The 19,479-nt window shown below is 45.3% G+C and overlaps 2 protein-coding genes across 2 annotated transcripts; one reads left to right on the top strand and one right to left on the bottom strand.

Annotated features, from left to right (window-relative positions):
• Window positions 1-153: 153 nt before the first annotated feature.
• LOC115130278 (kelch repeat and BTB domain-containing protein 2-like) lies at window positions 154-11,372 on the bottom strand. Its single transcript, XM_029661248.2, has 6 exons — window positions 10,709-11,372; window positions 7,509-7,746; window positions 6,845-7,419; window positions 3,723-3,888; window positions 3,254-3,487; window positions 154-2,982 (listed from the first exon to the last, which is right to left on the bottom strand). The coding sequence occupies exons 3-6, from the start codon at window positions 7,015-7,017 to the stop codon at window positions 1,654-1,656; spliced, it is 1,902 nt and encodes a 633-aa protein (XP_029517108.1). The 5' UTR covers window positions 7,018-7,419; window positions 7,509-7,746; window positions 10,709-11,372; the 3' UTR covers window positions 154-1,653.
• Window positions 11,373-13,015: 1,643 nt separating this feature from the next.
• Window positions 13,016-19,350, top strand: LOC115130276 (bucky ball-like). Its single transcript, XM_029661245.2, has 8 exons — window positions 13,016-14,591; window positions 15,007-15,186; window positions 15,444-15,634; window positions 15,719-16,507; window positions 17,409-18,171; window positions 18,414-18,509; window positions 18,776-18,871; window positions 19,031-19,350. The coding sequence occupies exons 1-8, from the start codon at window positions 14,585-14,587 to the stop codon at window positions 19,060-19,062; spliced, it is 2,154 nt and encodes a 717-aa protein (XP_029517105.2). The 5' UTR covers window positions 13,016-14,584; the 3' UTR covers window positions 19,063-19,350.
• The last annotated feature ends 129 nt before the right edge of the window (window positions 19,351-19,479 follow it).

Here is a 19,479-nt window from a genome sequence, read left to right as displayed (position 1 = left end):
AGGCATAATAGGTCCCATGGTTGTATAACTAACTGAAAATGTAAATAGGTTAAATCTAATTGTGAGCAGACTGGATTAACAGGTACAAACATGTTTAAAACAAAACCAAGCATGCGTCTACCAATGTGAAAATAACAAGTCATTGTTTGAGAACATTTTGGTATGTTTTTTAATAAATTAACGTTCATTCAAAATACAGTGCCAAAGGAACATGATGCAGCCAAACATGCTAGTAAGGTTTGTCATGAAGCACCTGTGCTCATGTTTAAGGTAGGAACCATGAAGCAGCTCCGTCCGCTCCTTCCCTCCCATACCACCCTCCAGTCGTTCTCCACTACCGCTAGTGGTTGCCTGGACAATTTCCATAGCAACAGCACTGGGCCAGCCCTCCTTCCCAGACCCAATCAGCAGCAAGATTCCTCAGTATTTCACACAAGAAAATAATCTGATGGGGGGTGGATACCTAAACACAATCACACTACAGTAATGTCTGATTTAAAATAAAAAAAAATACTAATACAAAATAGAACCTGTTTGTTTTCCCCCACACTAACAGTTTCTTTTTTAAACATGAAAAATATATATTTTTATATATATTTCAGCAGCTTAGGGGGAATTTATTATATATATTTTTTAAATGCATGAGCCCAAAAATCTATAGCGTGAGGGAGGCGTGTGTTGTTGCAGAGACCCGCGCTTGTCAAAAATAAAGAGCCGGCATAAAACCTCCCATCATGACGATGAGATGGCGGTTGGTTAGGGTGAGCTCCGTTCTGTAAACCGCTGGCTGGCTCTGTGGAAGATCTGTGTCCAGAGAGATTGACTAAGGATGCCTCCCAAATGGAACCCTATATAGGACGCTACTTTTGGCAAGAGCGCCACAGTGCCAGCTTAACAAGCCTATGGTTGCCCTGGTCAAAAGTAGGGAGTCAGGTGCCATTTGGGACACACAGCCTAAGAGACAGGCAGGTGTGAGCAGGGGACTAGAGGAGTGAGGGGAGAGGCAGGGGGTTGCGTGTCTGGAGCAGAGGAAGAAAAAGAAAGAAAAAAAAACAGATAGTGACTGGACCTGCAGTCACCACCTAGAACCCCCCCCCTAACACTTGGCCCTGTATGTTCCTATACTAGGAGCATCCCAAATGGCACCGTATTACCTATTTAGTGCACTACTTAGGGAATAGGGTACCATATGGCTGGGACACAGGCCACGTGTCCCTAGGAGAGATGGATGTGGGTTTACAACAGTGGTGATAGAAGAGAGAAAGAGGTGGAGACCAGGAGGATTTTGGTACAGTTATTCCAAGGAGCTTTTCGCCAGTAAGTGCATCACAAATCAGTCAACTTTCAATTATCACATTGTAGAAACAGTATAACAGACTTGAAGTTGCAACGGACAAAAGAAAAAACAAATCTACTTTTTTTCCCATATTACTTTTTAGTTTCTCCTATATTTTCAATGTCTGAGGCTTTGTATAAGCTTGTTTGTCAGCAACAGCCAGCCAGCAGAACAGCCTTGTAGCGCTCAGATCCCTTTGGAACAGACATCAAACCTACCCCTCTGGCTTTCAGGTCCATCCCTCGACACGTCACACCCAGAGTTCAGAGGGCAATTCGGGGACTCCGTTTGGGGGCAGAGAGGTGGAAGGTTAAGAGCTATATGTGAGGGAGGGAGACCATCTCCCCGTCCACCTCAAACTCCTCAGCCCCGTCGGGGGAAAACAGGTAGGTGGGTGGTTTCCACGGGGATTCTTCCAGACAGGATGGGTATAGCTTCCCCACGGCGCAGCGGAAGTCCTTCCCCAGGTCCCAGAGCACGCGCTCAGACACGGGCTGCTTGAGGTACCAGCGGTCCAGCTCCAGGTCGTACTGATAGATGGCGTATTTGGCGCGCTCGTTCATGTGAGTCTCCCGCATGAAGATGCACAGAGCGCCAAGGAGCACCACGGCCCGCACGCACGGGTCCGAGTAGCGCTTGGCAGGGATGTTGGCGGCCAGGCGCCACTCGTTCTTGCCGACGTCGTAGATCTCCACGGTGACGGAGGAACCGTCGATGGTGCTGGTGGGCATGCGGACGCCCGAGTTGGAGACAACGTGGAGCCCCCCAATGTAGAAGATGAGGTCACCGAAGGTGGCAGCGGAGGCGAAGCAGCGACTTGTCTTCCTCATGGCCATCTCTACCCAGGTGTCAGCACGAGGAAAGTAGCAGTACATGAGGTCATGGGTCATCACGTAGATACAGTCGTGGGCTGCTACGGACGTGGTCCAGTTCCAGGCGCAAGGGAGGGGGCTCATCATAGCCCACTCGTCTTTCTCACAGTCATAGCGTTCTACGGTACGTTTATTTAGCTCCCCGCCTACGTTGTCCCCCCCGATGGCGTAGATGTAACCCTCGCAGTAGACCAGAGAGGGCTTGATGCGGGCACATAGCATGGGCGTCTTAGGCACCCAGGCATTCTGCTGGGCGTCAAACCAGAAGAAGCTATCCACTGAGCGGAACACTGCCTGTTGCTTGCCGCCACTTTTCCCGTGGTTGGCGATCGAGTTCTTCAGCGGGATTTGCCCGCCGGCAATGAACACGTCGTTGTCGGGTGTGACGAGCGTCCCAACCTTCTGGAGGTCGCCGGGCGGATTGCTGAGCTTGTAGACCTTCTCGGCCTGCGGGCTGTAACACACCACCGTGTGGTTGGGGCCCGCCATCACCTGACCCATGTCAGATGGCCACTCTGACGTGGCCTCCATGAAGATGAGCATCTCCTCCTTTGTCATGCCAAGGCGGGGTTTGAAGAACTTGGGCATGGACTTGTAGAGGCCCTGCACTACGACAGACTTGTCGTTAGGCGGTAGGCCCTGGAACCAGGCACGCTGAGTCACCTCGGAGAGAGCGTCGATGCGGATCTGGCTGAGAACTGAGGACAGGTACTGGGACCTGGCCTCCATGTTATACTCCAGCCACAGCATGGCAGCCTCCCTCACCGTCTCCTCCTAAGATAATATTTAAACATCAAACATACTACATTGTGACAACACCATGGGTATCAGTTTTACAAGCAGTCATTTTGCGTAGCCAGAAGCCATATTCTTATCCCCTAGGGGTAATTTGCTTTACAGCTCAGGGATAAGAAATACACATAGAACTAACATAAAGACGAAGTAAAAAATAAAATAAAAATGAAAAAAGTATACATACTGGTAGGAATATTTCTAAGTACGTAGAAAGTACATTAGGTACGTATAACCAGAGAAGTGTACCCACCTTCTCTACGTTGAGGTTGTCTGAGCACAGCACGTCGACCAGCAACTCATGGGACAGCTGTAGGAAGGCCTCCTGACGGTAGACCACGGGGAACTTGTGTTCCACCATGCGCTTGGCGCTCTGCTTCAGCTCCACACAGGAGAACAGATCCCCGATGCTCAGCATCCGGACACAGTTGTCTGCATGGATCTTCTTCACCAGGTAGTCCCTGCACTGCAGTAGCACATCCTCTACCTAGACAGGGAAGGGGGGGGTATTATAGAGAAATAGCAAGATCAACATTGTAATTATATTACTAAGAGTCACAACTCAATTAGGCATATACATCCAGTAATGTCCACTGATCAGAAATAGGAGGGTCAGTGATGTGATGAGACTCAAAGACAGACACGACTACCTCTGTAGATCAGTAGAGTAATGTTGAGACCCAGAAGGGGGGGGGGGGGGGAATAGGAGACTGGTACCACACCTGTAGGAAGCAGGCGGTCTCATAGAGTGGCTCCACGGTGCTGTCATTGATAGCCAGGTTGCCTGTATAGGCGTAGGTGATGATGATCTGGAGAGTGGCAGGGTCCACGTTCTTCAGGTGAACATTAGTCTGTTTACTCTCAGACAGACCACTCATAAACATTGCCCTGGAAAGGGAGAAAACAGGGGTCAGTACTCAGACAGCTCATCAAAATGTTGTTCATTTCAAAATGGTTGACGTCAGCTATTTCACATCTTCATTAAGAGCAGTAGTTTGCTGCTATGGGCGAAGTAACTCATTCGTATTGTGACAGATACGGAGCGTGACATATTAGACAGTCATCTACAACAGGGTTCCTCAAACTTGGTCCCGAGGCCCCCTCTGGGTCCATGCGTTGGTTTTTTCCCTAGCACTACACAGCTATATTCAAATAACCAACTCATCATCAAGCTTTGGTTATTTGAATCAGCCGTGTAGTGCTAGGGCAAAAAAACGTGAGAGGCCTTGGACGAGTTTAGGATTGATCTACAACATCCGTTTATCTGACTGGGGATCCAGCAGAAAACAATCAGCGGTAGGTAACAGACTCCCAACAACCCCAGTTGGACTTCTCAGGCACTAGACCCAGTGACCAGACCACAGCATGCTCCCTCCACGCTGTGGCTCAACCACACACCAGCCAGCTTGGCATACCCAGCCCTCTTAGTATCACCCCGCCTCCAGGCCATCCTGACACCAACACAGCTGTCTGTGACACCGCCTTTCTCCTTTAAAAAGAACATGTCACCAAAACCTGTGAGTTTATGCTGCTTTACAGCAGGGCCCTGGGCTGGATATTACACAACCTTGCAAGCATCCTCTGTCACTAGCTTACCCCTCCCGCATGCCCCCCGCCTCACATGCGCCCTCACCAACCCGGCTCTGCTTGCCTGCGTGACAAGGGTTCCCTTACTAATATAAGTACGCCAGAGCCCCCCCCCCCCCCCCGGGCCCCTTTAACTGCAGCAAGGAGGGTAAAAGGGAGGAGAGCCAGAGAGTGCCAAGAGGAAGAGAAGGGACACCTCCTGGGGAGGGGAGGGGGGGGGGGGGGGGGGGCAGAATGCGTCAAGAGCAAGAGAATGGATACCTCTGTGAACCCAAGAGGGGAACTGCTTTGCATGTTGTCACCGGATACCGAGTGGTGTGCGTGGGAATTGGTGAGGACGAGTGGGTGTGAGGAGAGCAGCCAGTAAATGTGTCTGCTGGATCTTTACTACTGTTCAAAAGACTAGGCTACATAAGCTCTTGTCGTGTATATATAGTACCAGTCAAACGTGTGGCATTTCTTTATTTGTAGAATAGTGAAGCCATCAAAACTATGAAACATATGGAATCATGTAGTAACCAAAAAAGTGTTATTTTAGATTCTTCAAAGTAGCCACCCTTTGCCTTGATGACAGCTTTGCACACTTGTCATTCTCTCAACCAGCTTAACCTGGAATGCTTTTCCAACAGTCTTGAAAGAGGACCCACATATGCTGAGCACTGGTTGGCTGCTTTTCCTTCACTCTGCAGTCCAACTCATCCCAAACCATCTCAATTAGGTTTAGGTCAGGTGATTGTGGAGGCCAGGTCATCTGATGCAGCACTCCATCTAGATCAAATAGCCCATACACAGCCTGGAGTTGTGTTGGGTCATTGTCCTGTTGAAATTAAATTATAGTCCCACTAAGCGCAAACCAGATGGGATGGCGTATCGCTGCAGAATGCTGTGGTAACCATGCTGGTTAAGTGTGCCTTGAATTTGAAATAAATCACAGTGTCAGAAGCTAAGCACCCCCACACCACCTCCATGCTTCATGGTGGGAACTTCACGTGGAGATCATCTGTTCACCTACTCTGCGTCTCACAAAGACACAGTCGGAGTAACCAAAAATTTGGATTCAGACCGACATGACAGATTTCCACCAGTCTATTGTCCACTGCTCGTGTTTCTTGGCCCAAGCAAGTCTTCTTATTGCAGTCCTTTAGTAGTGGTTTCTTTACAGCAATTTGACCATGAAGGCCTGATTCACGCAGTCTCTTACCTAGAGGTCAACCGATTAATCTGCCTTTTTGGACGCCGATTACATTGCAATCCATGAGGAAACTTGGTGGCAGGCTGACCACCTGTTGCGCGAGCGCAGCGTCAAAAGGACCTCGTGGCTGCAATGAGGCAAGGTAATGTGCTAGCTAGCTTTAAACTTATAGAAAAACAATTACTAGATTAACTAGCTTGTCCTGCGTTGAATATAAATCAATGTGGTGTCTGGGGTTCCCCAGGCATCATCTCCTCTGCAGTGCTGCACTTCAGCTATGTAATGTTGTGCTTCTAAATGAGCCCCCTGGGCCTACCTTCTCTTGAGCCACAGACTCAAGTTGAGTCATTCTTCTACTACCACCAAATAGTGATTAATAACTGACAAACAGAAGTAGGGTCTGACATTTAAGGGACAAACAATAACACATCTCTATATTTCTTAAAACAAAACACTGTTTGACCACGGTTGTATCCCAAATGGCACCCTATTCCCTATGGTGCCTGGTCAAAAGTAAGGCAATAAAAGAGGGAATAGGGTACCATTTGAAAGGCACACTATAACTTCAGGGAGAACATGGTACGTGTAGCCTAATCCTAAGAGTGTCAGACTAATGCTTGTCATGTTTCCAACATAGGTGAATACTGGAAAGCAAAATGTAGACCTAAATCAACCATTTCACAGTTCCATCTCCCCAAAACACACATTCTACAGTAAGCCCAGGAGTGAGTCACAAATGGCACAATGTTCCTTACGTAGTAAGAAGTGCACTATATAGGGAATAGGGTTCCATTTCAGACACAGGCCAGGAGTGACTTAGTGGGTTCCCAAACAGGCTTGCTCAGGCAGGTTGAGGGCTAGGTCTACATCATAGGTACAAGCTGCTTAACTGTAGTACTTGTACGTAACATTCTGCTGAACAGAACAATCCAGAAGACTCCACAGTGACCAAGACCATCTTGTGACAGTAGAGTGCACTACTAGAGCCTATGGTGCACTCAAAGTAGTGCACTCAAAGTAGTGCACTCCGCAGGTAACAGCGGCCAGCGAACGGCGTTAACTCACCTGAAATAGGAGCTACATGTGGCCAGGACCATCTTGTGACATGGGAACTCGTTGTCCTCCACCAGCAGCACCACGTCAGTCAGTAACTTCTGCTCATAGAAGAAGTTGAGCTGCTCCAGCAGGGAGACCGCGTAGTCCATGTTAACTGGCCTGCGCTCACTGAGATCCGACATGGTTGCATCCCATGAATCGCGCCCCAGTTTCAGCAGTTCAAGCAGCCGGTAAAAGAACCGGGCTCCAAAACCAAACGGGGGGGGGGGATAAATAACCTAAAAACTACTGCAGACACCTACAGAAAGAGAACCCGCTGCTTTGTGATGACTGATGTCGGCAGGCAGACAGCGGTGATGACTCAAAACCAACCCGGGGGGGGGGGGGGGGGGGGGATGTGCGAGAATAAATCAAAGTGACAACAGGGTACAGAGACCCCTCTGCTTTGTGACACCACCGTTGGCTGATGTCGGCAGGGCAGAACAGAGCAGGGGTGTTGACCAAAACAATACGCAGTGTCCCAGGACCAGGATGAAGACCTCTGCAGCAAAAAAACTAAAGTAGCAACTCCTCCTTCTGTTCCCCTGTTATGGAAGAGAAGACAGGATGCAGGGTGATCAAAATCAGGTTGGTTCCCCTCTTAGTGTTAATTAAGAGTGGCGCAGGAAGTTACCCTCCAACTGGGCTCTCTGTCTAAGTCCTTGGTGTGGTCTCTAGAGCCAAAAACCAGTCAGTGCTGGTGCTTCAATGTCGGCTGTGTTTGTTCTTCGTTGCTCTGTATAGCCCAGATAGACCGGTCTCTCTCAGAGCAGACAAGACAGGCAGGCACAGGGGACTGGATGGAGGTAGTGGGGACAGGAGATGCAGACTGGCTGTGGTGGTGATAGTGATGCAGCTAAATCAGTGCTGGGCTGAAACACAGAACAGAACAAATCAATAAAACCACTTTCCATAGATCAGATCAGGCCCAGGACACAGAAAACAGGGCTGCTCCCTATGTAGAGCACTTAACCAGGGGCCCAAGCTGTTCAAAAATAGTGCACTATGTAGGGGATAGGATGCATCAAACAAACGGCCGATAACAGTCTAGGGGAGGGATACAGGACAGATAGACAATAACATGTTGTTCCCAACATTTCTGTGTGTAAATACTTCCGGTTAACATATTAATCTCCTCACAACATTTTCCAGAAATATGCTACGGAACATTAAGTGCATAGCAGGCCTAATACTTCATCCAATAACAGAGAATCTGCTTTTCAGGCAGACAGTCTCCTCCTCCCCACCATTCTCCTCACTCCCTGTCTGTCAGATCAGCCCACATCCCCAATCCCTTCCACATGAGAAAAGTGCATCGTCAACAATCTGTTCTCCCCTGGCAGGTCCCCCCCCCCCATCACTGGTGCCGCTTGGAGAGACTCATTGCACTCACTGACAGCCAGACGGACTGTCTGTCAAGCAATTAAAATGGGAGAGACCCTGATAAAAACCAACTGTCAGATTCATTTGTTGGTAACAGGGCACTACATAAAAAGTCTACTTAAAAATCAAGACACAGAACATGCTTTTGGCTGTGACTTCAGAGCTGTAAGCTACCGCCACTCAATGTGTGTCCCAAATGACACCATATTCCCTACATAGTGCACTACTTTTGACCAGAGTCCTATGGGTCCAGGTCAAAAGTAATCTCATAAATAAGGAATATGGTTCCATTTGGGACACATCCATAATCATATCCTGGATGACTTCAGCCTCCATCTCTGGCATGTTGCCATGCTATCAAAGCAATCCATCCCATTGGCTTTAAGTCGTGTAGCTTACATTATATGCAGTCCTACCAACGACATACTAAGGGCAATTGGTGACAGAAATAGCAATTTAGCCAGGTAAACCATGTGGGTGGTTACATGTGAAAGGCAAAAGATTATCAGGCCTTCAATAAGTGAAGTAGTTGAATTATAACCGTTGTTATCGGTTATTTCTCCACTCTGGGACATGGTTGGAGGTTAGTCATTAAGAACATGGCCACCGCAGTCTGTTAAATAACCCTTTTAGCCCACGCGTTGATGATAGCCAATTTGTCCATCCATTGACATAGCTAGCTACCTACGTCAATCTTGAAAGGCAACAGTGTGAAGTAAGCATTCTTCTAAGATCAACAAATTAACATGGACCTGTACATACAGTCCCGAGCTGGCAACATTGGTGACCACGCACCAAAACACTGTACTACTATTACTAGGCTGATGACGTGAGCCATCTCACTTCACTTGCCAATGGGTGAGTTATTTTTAATGGCCCAGTGCCCCAGGTGGGCAGAGTTCACACATTTTAGACCATTCCATTGGTCCTTAAGAGTTTCTATGGTACTTTCATATACTTTTTAACCAGGAGTTCTGAAAGTAGCACTGACGAGCCAAAAGTGATCCCTGAAATTGCGTACTAAACCACAAGTGTGTAGATATTTGCACCATGTTATTGCTCTCTCTCTGCTGTGTATGCATCTTACTATATGTCACTTAAAAGGGGATGAAGCTCATTGGAGGGGATGAAGCTCATTGGCGACAAGTCGAATTGCTAGGAGCTGGCTCACATAGGTGAAAAATAGAGCAGCACAGCTTCTAGAAAACAGTGGTTTTCAAATTAGGGATCCTGTGGCTAATTGAAGACAGACAGTAGTTTCGGAGCATGTGTTTAAGGGAAATCTCCAACCATCTGGTGCACCAGCCATGCAAAACGAACTGGCCCAATGATTTGTGTTTTATGCTCGCCTCACAACATGGGACATAAAGCTAGCTAACCTAAATATGACTTACTTTCACCTGTGTACTGATAAAGACATTTTATTGTAGGTAGCTAATTGCCTGACTATTGTTAGCCAACTAGCTAGTGGTTGGTTGGCAAACTCATCTAACGTTAGCATAGCCAGCTAACAGGTGCCATCTGTAACCTATAGAGAGCAATAGTAATGGCGTCTTTTTGTAGGCACTAACTCTACCATGGCTGATTGGCCAAAGCCTATGGGGAAATAAATAGGATTTGGGGATAATGACCGAAAATAAGTTGTGGTAAACACAGGTTTAGGATATATACAATTGGTTCTACAAGAACCTTCAGCTTACGTCACTTGGTGAATTTTGAAACATACTAATAATCAAAAAACGTAACGACTTCCTAATTCATAAAGGGCATGTTGACTGCTATTATACCGTAGAACAAAACGTATAAGAACTCCTAAGCCTGTGTTAACATCTGACCTTATTTTCGACGTTTATGCAAAAAAACAACAACATTAATTTCCCCCATAGGAATGGCTGAACTTAACTCATTTCCGGTTTTTAGGACTACAAGATGACAATCTATTGACTTTAGAGCGCTGAAAATTCTTAACGGTTACCAAATTATTTGTGGGAGTTCTAGAAAACTGGGCAATAATTAAAATGCCTAGCCAGCTAGTAGTTGTGTGACTAACGTTAGCTATGTTAACTATCTGTATTACAGGACATCCTTACTGCTAGGCCACATTACGTTACGGTCACCAAGTAGTAAAAAAAAAAAAATGCTAGAAGTTGATTGGCTAACCTGGTGACTAATTCCATGGTGATAATTCAAATTCAAACACTTAGCTAAATTAGTTCAACTGGTTAGCTAGTTAATGTTATCAAGTTACAGTAGATACGTTACCGTTACTTTGTCGGTGTTAGCTAGCTAAACATTCTGGCTAGGTTAGCAAACTAGCGTTAGTTGGCTGGGTTACTGCCCAATTTTCAAGCTAGCTACTTCCCAGAACCCCCCCCCCATCCAAAACATGGATAAGCAAGCCAGGCCTTCAGTGGATGTGGTGACTGATGAGAGACTAGTTAGTTTACTCACCTTTCTTTTCGAACCATTTATCCCAAATTAGACTTCAACGCTTGATTGCCGGATCCCACACAGTCTAATCGCTGCAACTATTAGCTATTGTCTACAGTAATGTTAGCTTGATCATACATCAACAAAGGCGGCAGTTGCGCGTCCCTTCCGGGTACTTCTTGCCCGGACTCGGGAATGAACGTTACTCCCACATATATATCCTGCCAACCAAATTATTCAGCTACCTAACTATAGTGATGAGGTAGGTCCGTATAGTTTCCAGCAGTCTCATAGACCTAGCTAAGCAAGCAGGTAAATAACAATATCCAAAGTAAGCAAGCAACGTAGAGCTAGCTAGGAAGGGTTAGCATTTGCTAAGCTCGTTAGCTAGGTTTTAGACGTCGGCGTTAACTAGACTGTGAGCTGGCTAACAAGCAACCGTTACATTACTAGAATGAGCTAGCTATGCATGCATGTATGGCTGTTAAGATATTAAACAAACATATTTCCTTACACTAGCTAATTTAAGGCAATATGCAATAATCGATGCCGACCGGTCTTTTCTTGCTATTACAGAAAGTATCTAGCTCCGGAAGCCGAATTTACACAATTAAGGCCGCGAGAGGCAACCAGCAAGAAACCTTTCTCGACAACGCAGGCGCCGCGCAAGACAACAGGGGCCAAATGAGGATACTGGGCACGCGCCCAAAAACAGTCTCAGTTAGGGGATTATATTAATGCTCCGGACATGCCCCGGTTGTACCGGGTTAGCGTTGATTGCATTCGATTTGGAACCGGGACATCCCGGGCGTGAGCCAGGTGTCCTGTGCGGGCGACGGCAAAGGCGGCTTAAAACAACAGTGACATAGGTTAAAGAGGCAGTGCAGTTAAACACGTATTTTCCTATTTTTTAATGATATATCCACACTATGAGGTTGATAACACTGAATTTGTGAAAATTATGATAATGACATTTTTGTGTAAGAAGGAAAAATGCCTGGAATTTCATGTAGGTGGGATGGACCTTCTGGCCCACATCATTAGTCACAATATGATCTGAAAGTACTCAGACCCCTCCCTTGACCCTTTCCACATTTAGTTACTTTACAGCCTTATTCTAAAATTGATTAAACAGATGTAAAAAAGATATATATGCTCAAATATCACATTTACTTATGTATTCAGACCATTTACTTAGTACTTTGTTGAAGCACCTTTGGCAGCGATTACAGACTTAAATCTTCTTGGGTATGACGCTACAAGTTTGGTACACCTGTATTTGGGGAGTTTCTTCCATTCTCCTCTGCAGATATGTTTTCCCCTATTTTCAGGTCTTTTAAGAGGTGTTCGATTGGGTTCAAGTCCGGGCTCTGTCAAGGCCACTCAAGGACATTCAGAGACTTGTCCCGAAGCCACTCCTGCATTGCCTTGCCTGTGTGCTTAGGGTCATTGTCCTTTTGGAAGGTGAACCTTCGCCCCAGTCTGAGGTCCTGAGCGCTCTGAAGCAGGTTTTCATCAAGGATCTCTCTACTTTTCTCCGTTCATCTTTCTCTCGATCCTGACTATTCTCCCAGTCTCTGCCGCAGAAAAACATCCCCACAGCATGATGCTGCCACAACCATGCTTCACCATAGGAATGGTGACAGGTTTCCTCCAGATGACCCTGGTTTGATTACAGGCTGTATCACAACTGGCAGTGATTGGGAGTACCATAGGGCAGCGCACAATTGGCCTATCTTCATCCAAGTTTGGCCAGAGTAGGCCGTCATTGTAAATAAGAATTTGTTCTTAACTGACTGGCCTAGTTAAATAAAGGTTAAATCATGTGGAAAAGGTCAAGGGGTCTGAATACTTATATATATATATATATATATATATATATATATATATAGTTCCAGTCAAAAGTTTGGACAAACCTACTCATTACATGGTTTTTCTTTATTTTTACTATTTTCTACATTGTAGAATGATGGTGAAGGCATCAAAGCTATGAAATAACACATATGGAATCATGTAGTAACCAAAAAAGTGTTAAACAAATCAAAGTATATTTTTTATTTGAGATTCTTCAAAAGTTGCCACCCTTTGCCTTGATGACAGCTTTGCACATTCTTGGCATTCTCTCAAACAGCTTCATGAGATCTCTCAAACAGTTTCAATTAACAGGTGTGCCTTGTTAAAAGTTAATTTCTGGAATTTCTTTCCTTCTTCCTTCTTAAACATACTTTGATTTGTTAAACACATTTTTAGTTACTACATGATTCCACATGTGTTATTTCATATTTTTGCTGTCTTCACTATTATTCTACAATGTAGAACGAGCATCAGAGCCGGTGTAGTAGGATTGAACCGTAGTCCTGTTTTGCCTGTTTGATGGTTCGTCGGAGGGCGTAGCGGAATTTCTTATAAGTGTCCGGATTAGTGTCTCGCTCCTTGAAAGTAGCTCTAGCCTTTAGCTCAGTGCGGATGATGCCTGTAATCCATGGCTTCTGGTTGGGATATGTACACAATGACCCTGTGGGGGCGAAATCGTCGATGCACTTATTGATGAAGCCGGTGACTGATGTGGTATACTCTTCAATGCCATCGAATGAATCACAGAACATATTCCAGTCTGTGCTAGCAAAACAGTCCTGTAGCTTAGCATCCACGTCATCAGACCACTTCCTTGATGAGCCAGTCACTGGTACTTTCTGCTTGAGTTTTTGCTTGTTTTTGCTTGTAAGCAGGAATCAGGAGGATATAATTATGATCCGATTTGCCAAATGGGGGGCGAGGGAGAGCTTTGTACGTGTCTCTGTGTGTCTGGAGTAAAGATGGTCAAGAGTTTTTTGTATGACATGCTGGTAGAAATGAGGTAAAACGGATTTAAGTTTTCCTGTATTAAAGTCCCCAGCCACAAGGAGCGCCACTTCTGGGTGAGCATTATCTTGCTTGCTTATGGCCTTATACAGCTAGTTTAGTGTGGTCTTAGTACTTGCATCAGTTTGTGGTGGTAAATAGATATCTACGAAAAATATAGATGACAACTCTCTTGGTAAATAAGTGGATGGGCTCTAGACCAACCTATCAGCCAATCGGGGCTCTGTATCTAAATATCTTCACATTTGTTTCCTAACACCCATGTGATCAGAAATAAATTAGAAAAATATATATTTTGGAGTTATTTTCATTAAAGAAACATACACAGTGATTTATTAGACATAAAGTGATGATTTAAAAATAAAATGACAAAGACTGCATGGGGGCTTTAAGCACGTGGAGTAATGATTAAGATTTGGGCTTTTCACATGCACAATTAATTGCTTTTGATAAAACCGCTTTATCCGCCTCCTCAATTAAAAATAGGTTGAAAATTCGAACATATATTTTCTGTAAAAGAGATTAATGTTTATGAACGATGCACCATGCTGCATTGTTGACCATATGACCAAGCGGCGCAGATTACCGTTCGATTTGAGCACAGCGCGACTCCCTCACCGCCTTCGCCAAATCACGTGACGGGCCATAGCCGGGTTCAACTCGGGGCAACTTAATCGAATTCCCTCAGTCCATCTTCAAATGTCTCTCCAAGGCAAATGGCGCCCTCTTCTGTGAGAAAATGTCGGTGAAATGGAAAAAACTAAACAAAAAACAAATTAGGAGCACAGGTGTGATCCATAAAACTGATTGAACGGTTAGGGCAGTAGATATCCGTAGCTCAAACTATTGAAGATTAGATTTTAGTATAATTCTGAAAGAGTCTACCAAGTAAAATTACTCAGTAGGATGCTCTTTTGATTGTGTGAGACAGTGAAGGGAAAAAAAGTGTTTCCAATTTGTAGTGGTAACGTTGTGAAGTAGGCCTCATCTCGTTTCCAGCGCTTTCATTTTGATAATCGTTGGATACATCAGAAAATGGACGGTAGGCCAATCAAATTTCCCTTAGCCTTGTCTATTTACCTGTCAAGTGTTCTCAAAGTTTAAATATGGATATAAATGTCACTGTAGCCTGGTCCTATATCTGTTTCTACTCTTGCCAACTCCATTGCTGTCATTGTTTTACCTGGAAACTCAACGTTGAATTGCGTAGAATTCTACGTCGTGCAGAAATTAGCGTTTGAATCAGGAAAGTTCCCGTCGGGTTTCCAGGCAAGTCCAAATCTCTAGACACAATTGTGTGTCTGACACGAGGCTACTATCAGTGTGCACCAATTATTTGTGATTCTGCAGCTCTCTAAATGAACTGATATGATCTAAAACTTGTGTTATATATATTCACACTGATTATTCATAACATAATGGAATGACAATGATAGTTCGTTTTCTTTTTAATACAGAAGGGAGCAAACACCAACAGTCGATGGAAAGCGGTCAGCAAAACCAGCGGCAGGTCAATCACCCAAGGCCCTTCTTCTATGTTCAGCCGGCTTCTCAACCTTACTACAACATGTATCATCATCACAATCAGTGGCATAATATGAATAACCCATACAACCACTATGGCTTACCTGGTTCTGGTAGGCCTACCTTTCATGTTTCTTTGTTTGTGTCCCAAATCAAATGGCACCCTATTTCCTATATAGTGCTGTAGTGCACTGCTTTGGACGTGAACCCTTTAGTGCACTATATAGGGCAAAACTGCCATTTGCGACACAGTTTTTCTCAAACCATAATTTCAGTGGATTATGGATTATTAGTGTTTTATTTTTCTGGGATGCAAATATTTTTCTGCATGGTCATTGTCTTAAAAAAAAAAAGCTTATGTTCTCCGCAGGAGTTTATCCCTTTGGACGTCCTAGTCCATACATGTCCACATACCCATACATGCAGTATCCTGGTGGATATGTTGTCCCACACGCGCCACACATGCATCCAGTTGATTACAGACGCATGTATGAACCACCCCATTTTCATCTACCTCCTGTGCATGACCCCATGTTCCGCCAACAGCAACAACACCACCATGTATGTATGTATTCTTGTGCACAGATGAATAAGGCTATTTTATATATTCTCTCATTTATTAATTAGTTAATTCACCACCACTAGGATCACACCCAGAGAGAGGTGGTCTGTTCTGAGGCTCAGACGGACCCGAGTGATGCGCTCAACAAGCTCATAGAATGTCTGGACAAACTCCGGGCCAACGAGATGCAGGGTTCTGAGAAAGAGCTGGATTCCGGTGTCGTTTCACAATCTTCCGGAATATCCTCACCAGATGGGGAAAGGAAATCTTGTGAGGTGGTGGTGGGGGGAGACATACACAGTGGTCATGGAGCCTCTTGTGGTAAATTGGAAGGCAGCCAATTGCAGTCGTCTTTTCCGATGGGCAGGTTGTTCAGCGTCGGTAACTCCACGACGGCAGTCTATGACGGTGAGTCAAGCCGATGCCTCGGCGGGCTGGGTAAGGAGGGCTGGGCTGTAGACTCTGACGAAGACACCCCATTGGACAGCTCATCTATTCACGAGGAGCTTGAGGAGAACCTGGACCTGCAGCAACATGCGGAGGAGTCTCTTCATTGCTGTTCTTTGGAAAGTCTTTGCCTCCAGTCTGCTGTCTTGCAGTCAGAAGACAGCCACAGACCTGAAAACATAGACAACGAGGCAGAGGAGGACAGCACCAATCCAGATGGTACTAGTTCCACTGAGGTACCTAGGTGGCAGGGCCACTGCTCCAACCTGCTCTCCACACAGTCACTACCATCCCCCCTAGCCTCTGACTGGCAAGCCTTAGAGGACAGTAAATGTGGGGAAGAAACATTTGTTCCAGATAGGAAAGGTCTGTCTAAACTGGATGTTGACCTTTCCTACCAGATCCTCCATCTGCCCTTTGACAAGGTAACTTTTTACTATAATTGTCATATTTATTTTTTATTTATTTTAATCTGCAGTGTTTGTTGAGACCTTGTAAGCATTTCATTTAGAGGTCGACCGATTGATTTTAACTGCGATACCGATTTATTGGAAAACCCAAAAAAGCCGATACCGATTAATTGGCCATTTTTTTTGTAATTAAAAACAAAACAAAATTGTTTATTATTATCGCATATACCCTGACTCTGCGTGCAATGAACGCAAGAGAAGTGACACAATTTCACCTGGTTAATATTGCCTGCTAACCTGGATTTATTTTAGCTGAATATGCCGGCTTTAACATATACTTCTGTGTATTGATTTTAAGAAAGGCATTGATGTTTATGGTTAGGTACACGTTGGCGCAACGACGGTCCTTTTTCCGAGAATGCGCACCGTATCGATTATATGCAACGCAGGACACGCTAGATAAACTAGTAATATCATGAACCGTGTGTAGGTAACTAGTGATTACTGTTACTTTATAAGATCAATTTAATGCTAGCTAGCAACTTACCTTGGCTTCTTACTGCATTCGCGTAACAGGTAGGCTCCTCGTAGAGTGCAATGAGAGGCAGGTGGTAGAGCGTTGGACTAACGTTAGTTAACTGTAAGGTTGCAAGATTGAATCCCGGAGCTGACCTGGTAAAAATCTGTCGTTCTGCCCCAGAACAAGGCAGATAACACACTGTTCCTAGGCCGTCATTGAAAATAAGAATGTGTTCTTAACTGACTTGCCTAGTTAAATAAAGATATATAAAAGAAAATCTGCCAAATCGTTGTCCAAAAATACTGATTTCCAATTGTTATGAAAAATCGGTTGTCCTCTAGTTTAATTGTATTCTCTATATTATGACAAACTTTAATTGGATTTAATTTGGACAAGGTTCTGACAGCTGGAGCGCTGCAGAAGGACTGCTCTGCCAGCTCCAGCTCTGCTCTGCTGTGTGGAGACCTCCAGGCTTCCCTGTCCTCCAGCCGGATCACTACCACCTCCACCCCAGCCCGTCACCACTACTACTCCTACTACTGCCCCCCACAGACAGCCCACGGAAGGCTCAGCGTCCTCAGTCCCTCCCTAGATGAGCTCTCGTCCCGAGAGGAGATGTTCTCCACCGACCTGGAGGACATGGATCGGTTTCCCAGAAGCTCTGTCTACGCAGGGAGGAGGTTCCCTGCGGAGGTCGAGCACCTCGGAGAGCCAGGGGTCAAGAAAGTGTGTCCTAAGTCCAAGAAGCTTTTGTGTGCCTGCTGTGGCTCGAGCCTGTTGAAAGGAGGGGCGAGCAGGGTTAAAGTTCATCACAGCCCGAGGGTGTACGCTGATGATGAGGCGGGGGATTCTGATGACGTTGTCGAGCAGGAACAACAGTCTGCAAGGACGCGTGATGAGAGCGCCCACCCCACTAGGGTGGTCGTGCAGAAGCACTCTGTCCCCAAGAAACAGCAGCCTCTACACCTCCAACAGCATCCCAAACCCAGCTTTAAGAGAGGCCAGTGTAGAGAGGCTGTCGGACCAGAGGAGGAGGAGGAGGAGGAGCAGCAGGAGGAACCAGAGATGGTGCTGGTGAGATCAGAGCTGGAGTATTATGAAGGCCATGTGGTGGAAGGTGGGCAGGATGCAGGGGATAAGGAACACAGGACATGCAAAGGTAAGTATTCTTTGTAAAAAAATAGATTCACTAGAACGGGCATAGAACCTCCGACTGTTGCAATTTGATTAGTAAACTAATGGGTTCACTCTAATGGCCCCAAGTATGCCCATTAGGGCATCATTGACTTAAATATGGACTTCCATTGAAATAGGAACATCGCACTACTCACGCATTATTAGGGCCAGAGTTGGCTGATTTTGATTTCCCTGTACACTAAACCATCGATCTGCTCTCTCTAGATGGACTATGCAGAGAGGGCATTGAGACTTCAGAACCGGGTAGGTGGGAGAGGGGTAGGGCCAAGCCCAGACGAAAACCACACGCCTCACTGCAAGGTAATATAAACCAATCCTGATCAATAGATTTTAATGGATATTCTTTAGCTGTCCAAAGTACCTACAGCGTTGACCTGGGGCCATGTGTCAATAATCTGAGTAGGAGTGCTGATCTATGATCCCCCCCCCTGTCCATGTAACCTTCTTCGTTGTGATCCAAAATGCAAAGCGGACCCTAAATCAACACTCAAACGCCTGACACGTATGTCTTCAGATGTGTTTTCTATGAATGTGAGAGCGTAATGTTCAGGTCTGGTTGTTTTCAGAAAGACTGGCACTGAGGAAAGCTCTGTGGAAGCCATTGGTATACCAGAGAGTGCGAGATGAGGAAGAGGAGCCAACACGATGTCACAGGGGAAAAGGTAATGTTTTTTTCTTTAATCTTCTGCTGTTTTTTCACTATTGCCAATACTTGGGATGCATCCTAAATTGAACCCTATTCCCTTTTTATAGTGCATTAAGACCTTGCTGTGTTATGTTGGTGTATGAATATTTTTCTAATTTTCTTCTGCTTCTTCCAGGGTCCACCAAGAGAGGAGACACAAGATGTTAATGTCACACCATTGATCAAATAAAATGGCACAGAAAAAGAGCATTTAGTAGATTGCACAATATAGATGGACACTTATTTTTTGGGGTGATAAACCAAGGAGACTTGGTTGAAGTCTCCTTGGCTAATAAAGTACACTTTCAGGAGGTCCATAGACACAGCCTGTTAGCTAGCACTGTACTGTATTCTTTGGGGGTTAAATACCTACTTATTCACCAGCACAGGGTTGGTGGCTTTGAAATGTTGATTTGCGTGACCAGTGTGTGCATTATTAAAAGGAATTTCATTGTACCTGGCTGTGGTTTATTACACCTGTTAGTAAGTGTTCATATGGTTTGGAATTATAACAATTTTACGCTAGAAAATTATAGAACTTGATAAATGGCAAATATTAGACTACTTGACATGAGACAATGCTAT

This window comes from Oncorhynchus nerka, linkage group LG6, assembly GCF_034236695.1.
Source record: "Oncorhynchus nerka isolate Pitt River linkage group LG6, Oner_Uvic_2.0, whole genome shotgun sequence".
Lineage (NCBI taxonomy): Eukaryota > Metazoa > Chordata > Actinopteri > Salmoniformes > Salmonidae > Oncorhynchus > Oncorhynchus nerka.
The sequence above is the reverse complement of the archived record's forward strand: the minus strand, read 5'-3'. Positions and strand labels throughout refer to the sequence as shown.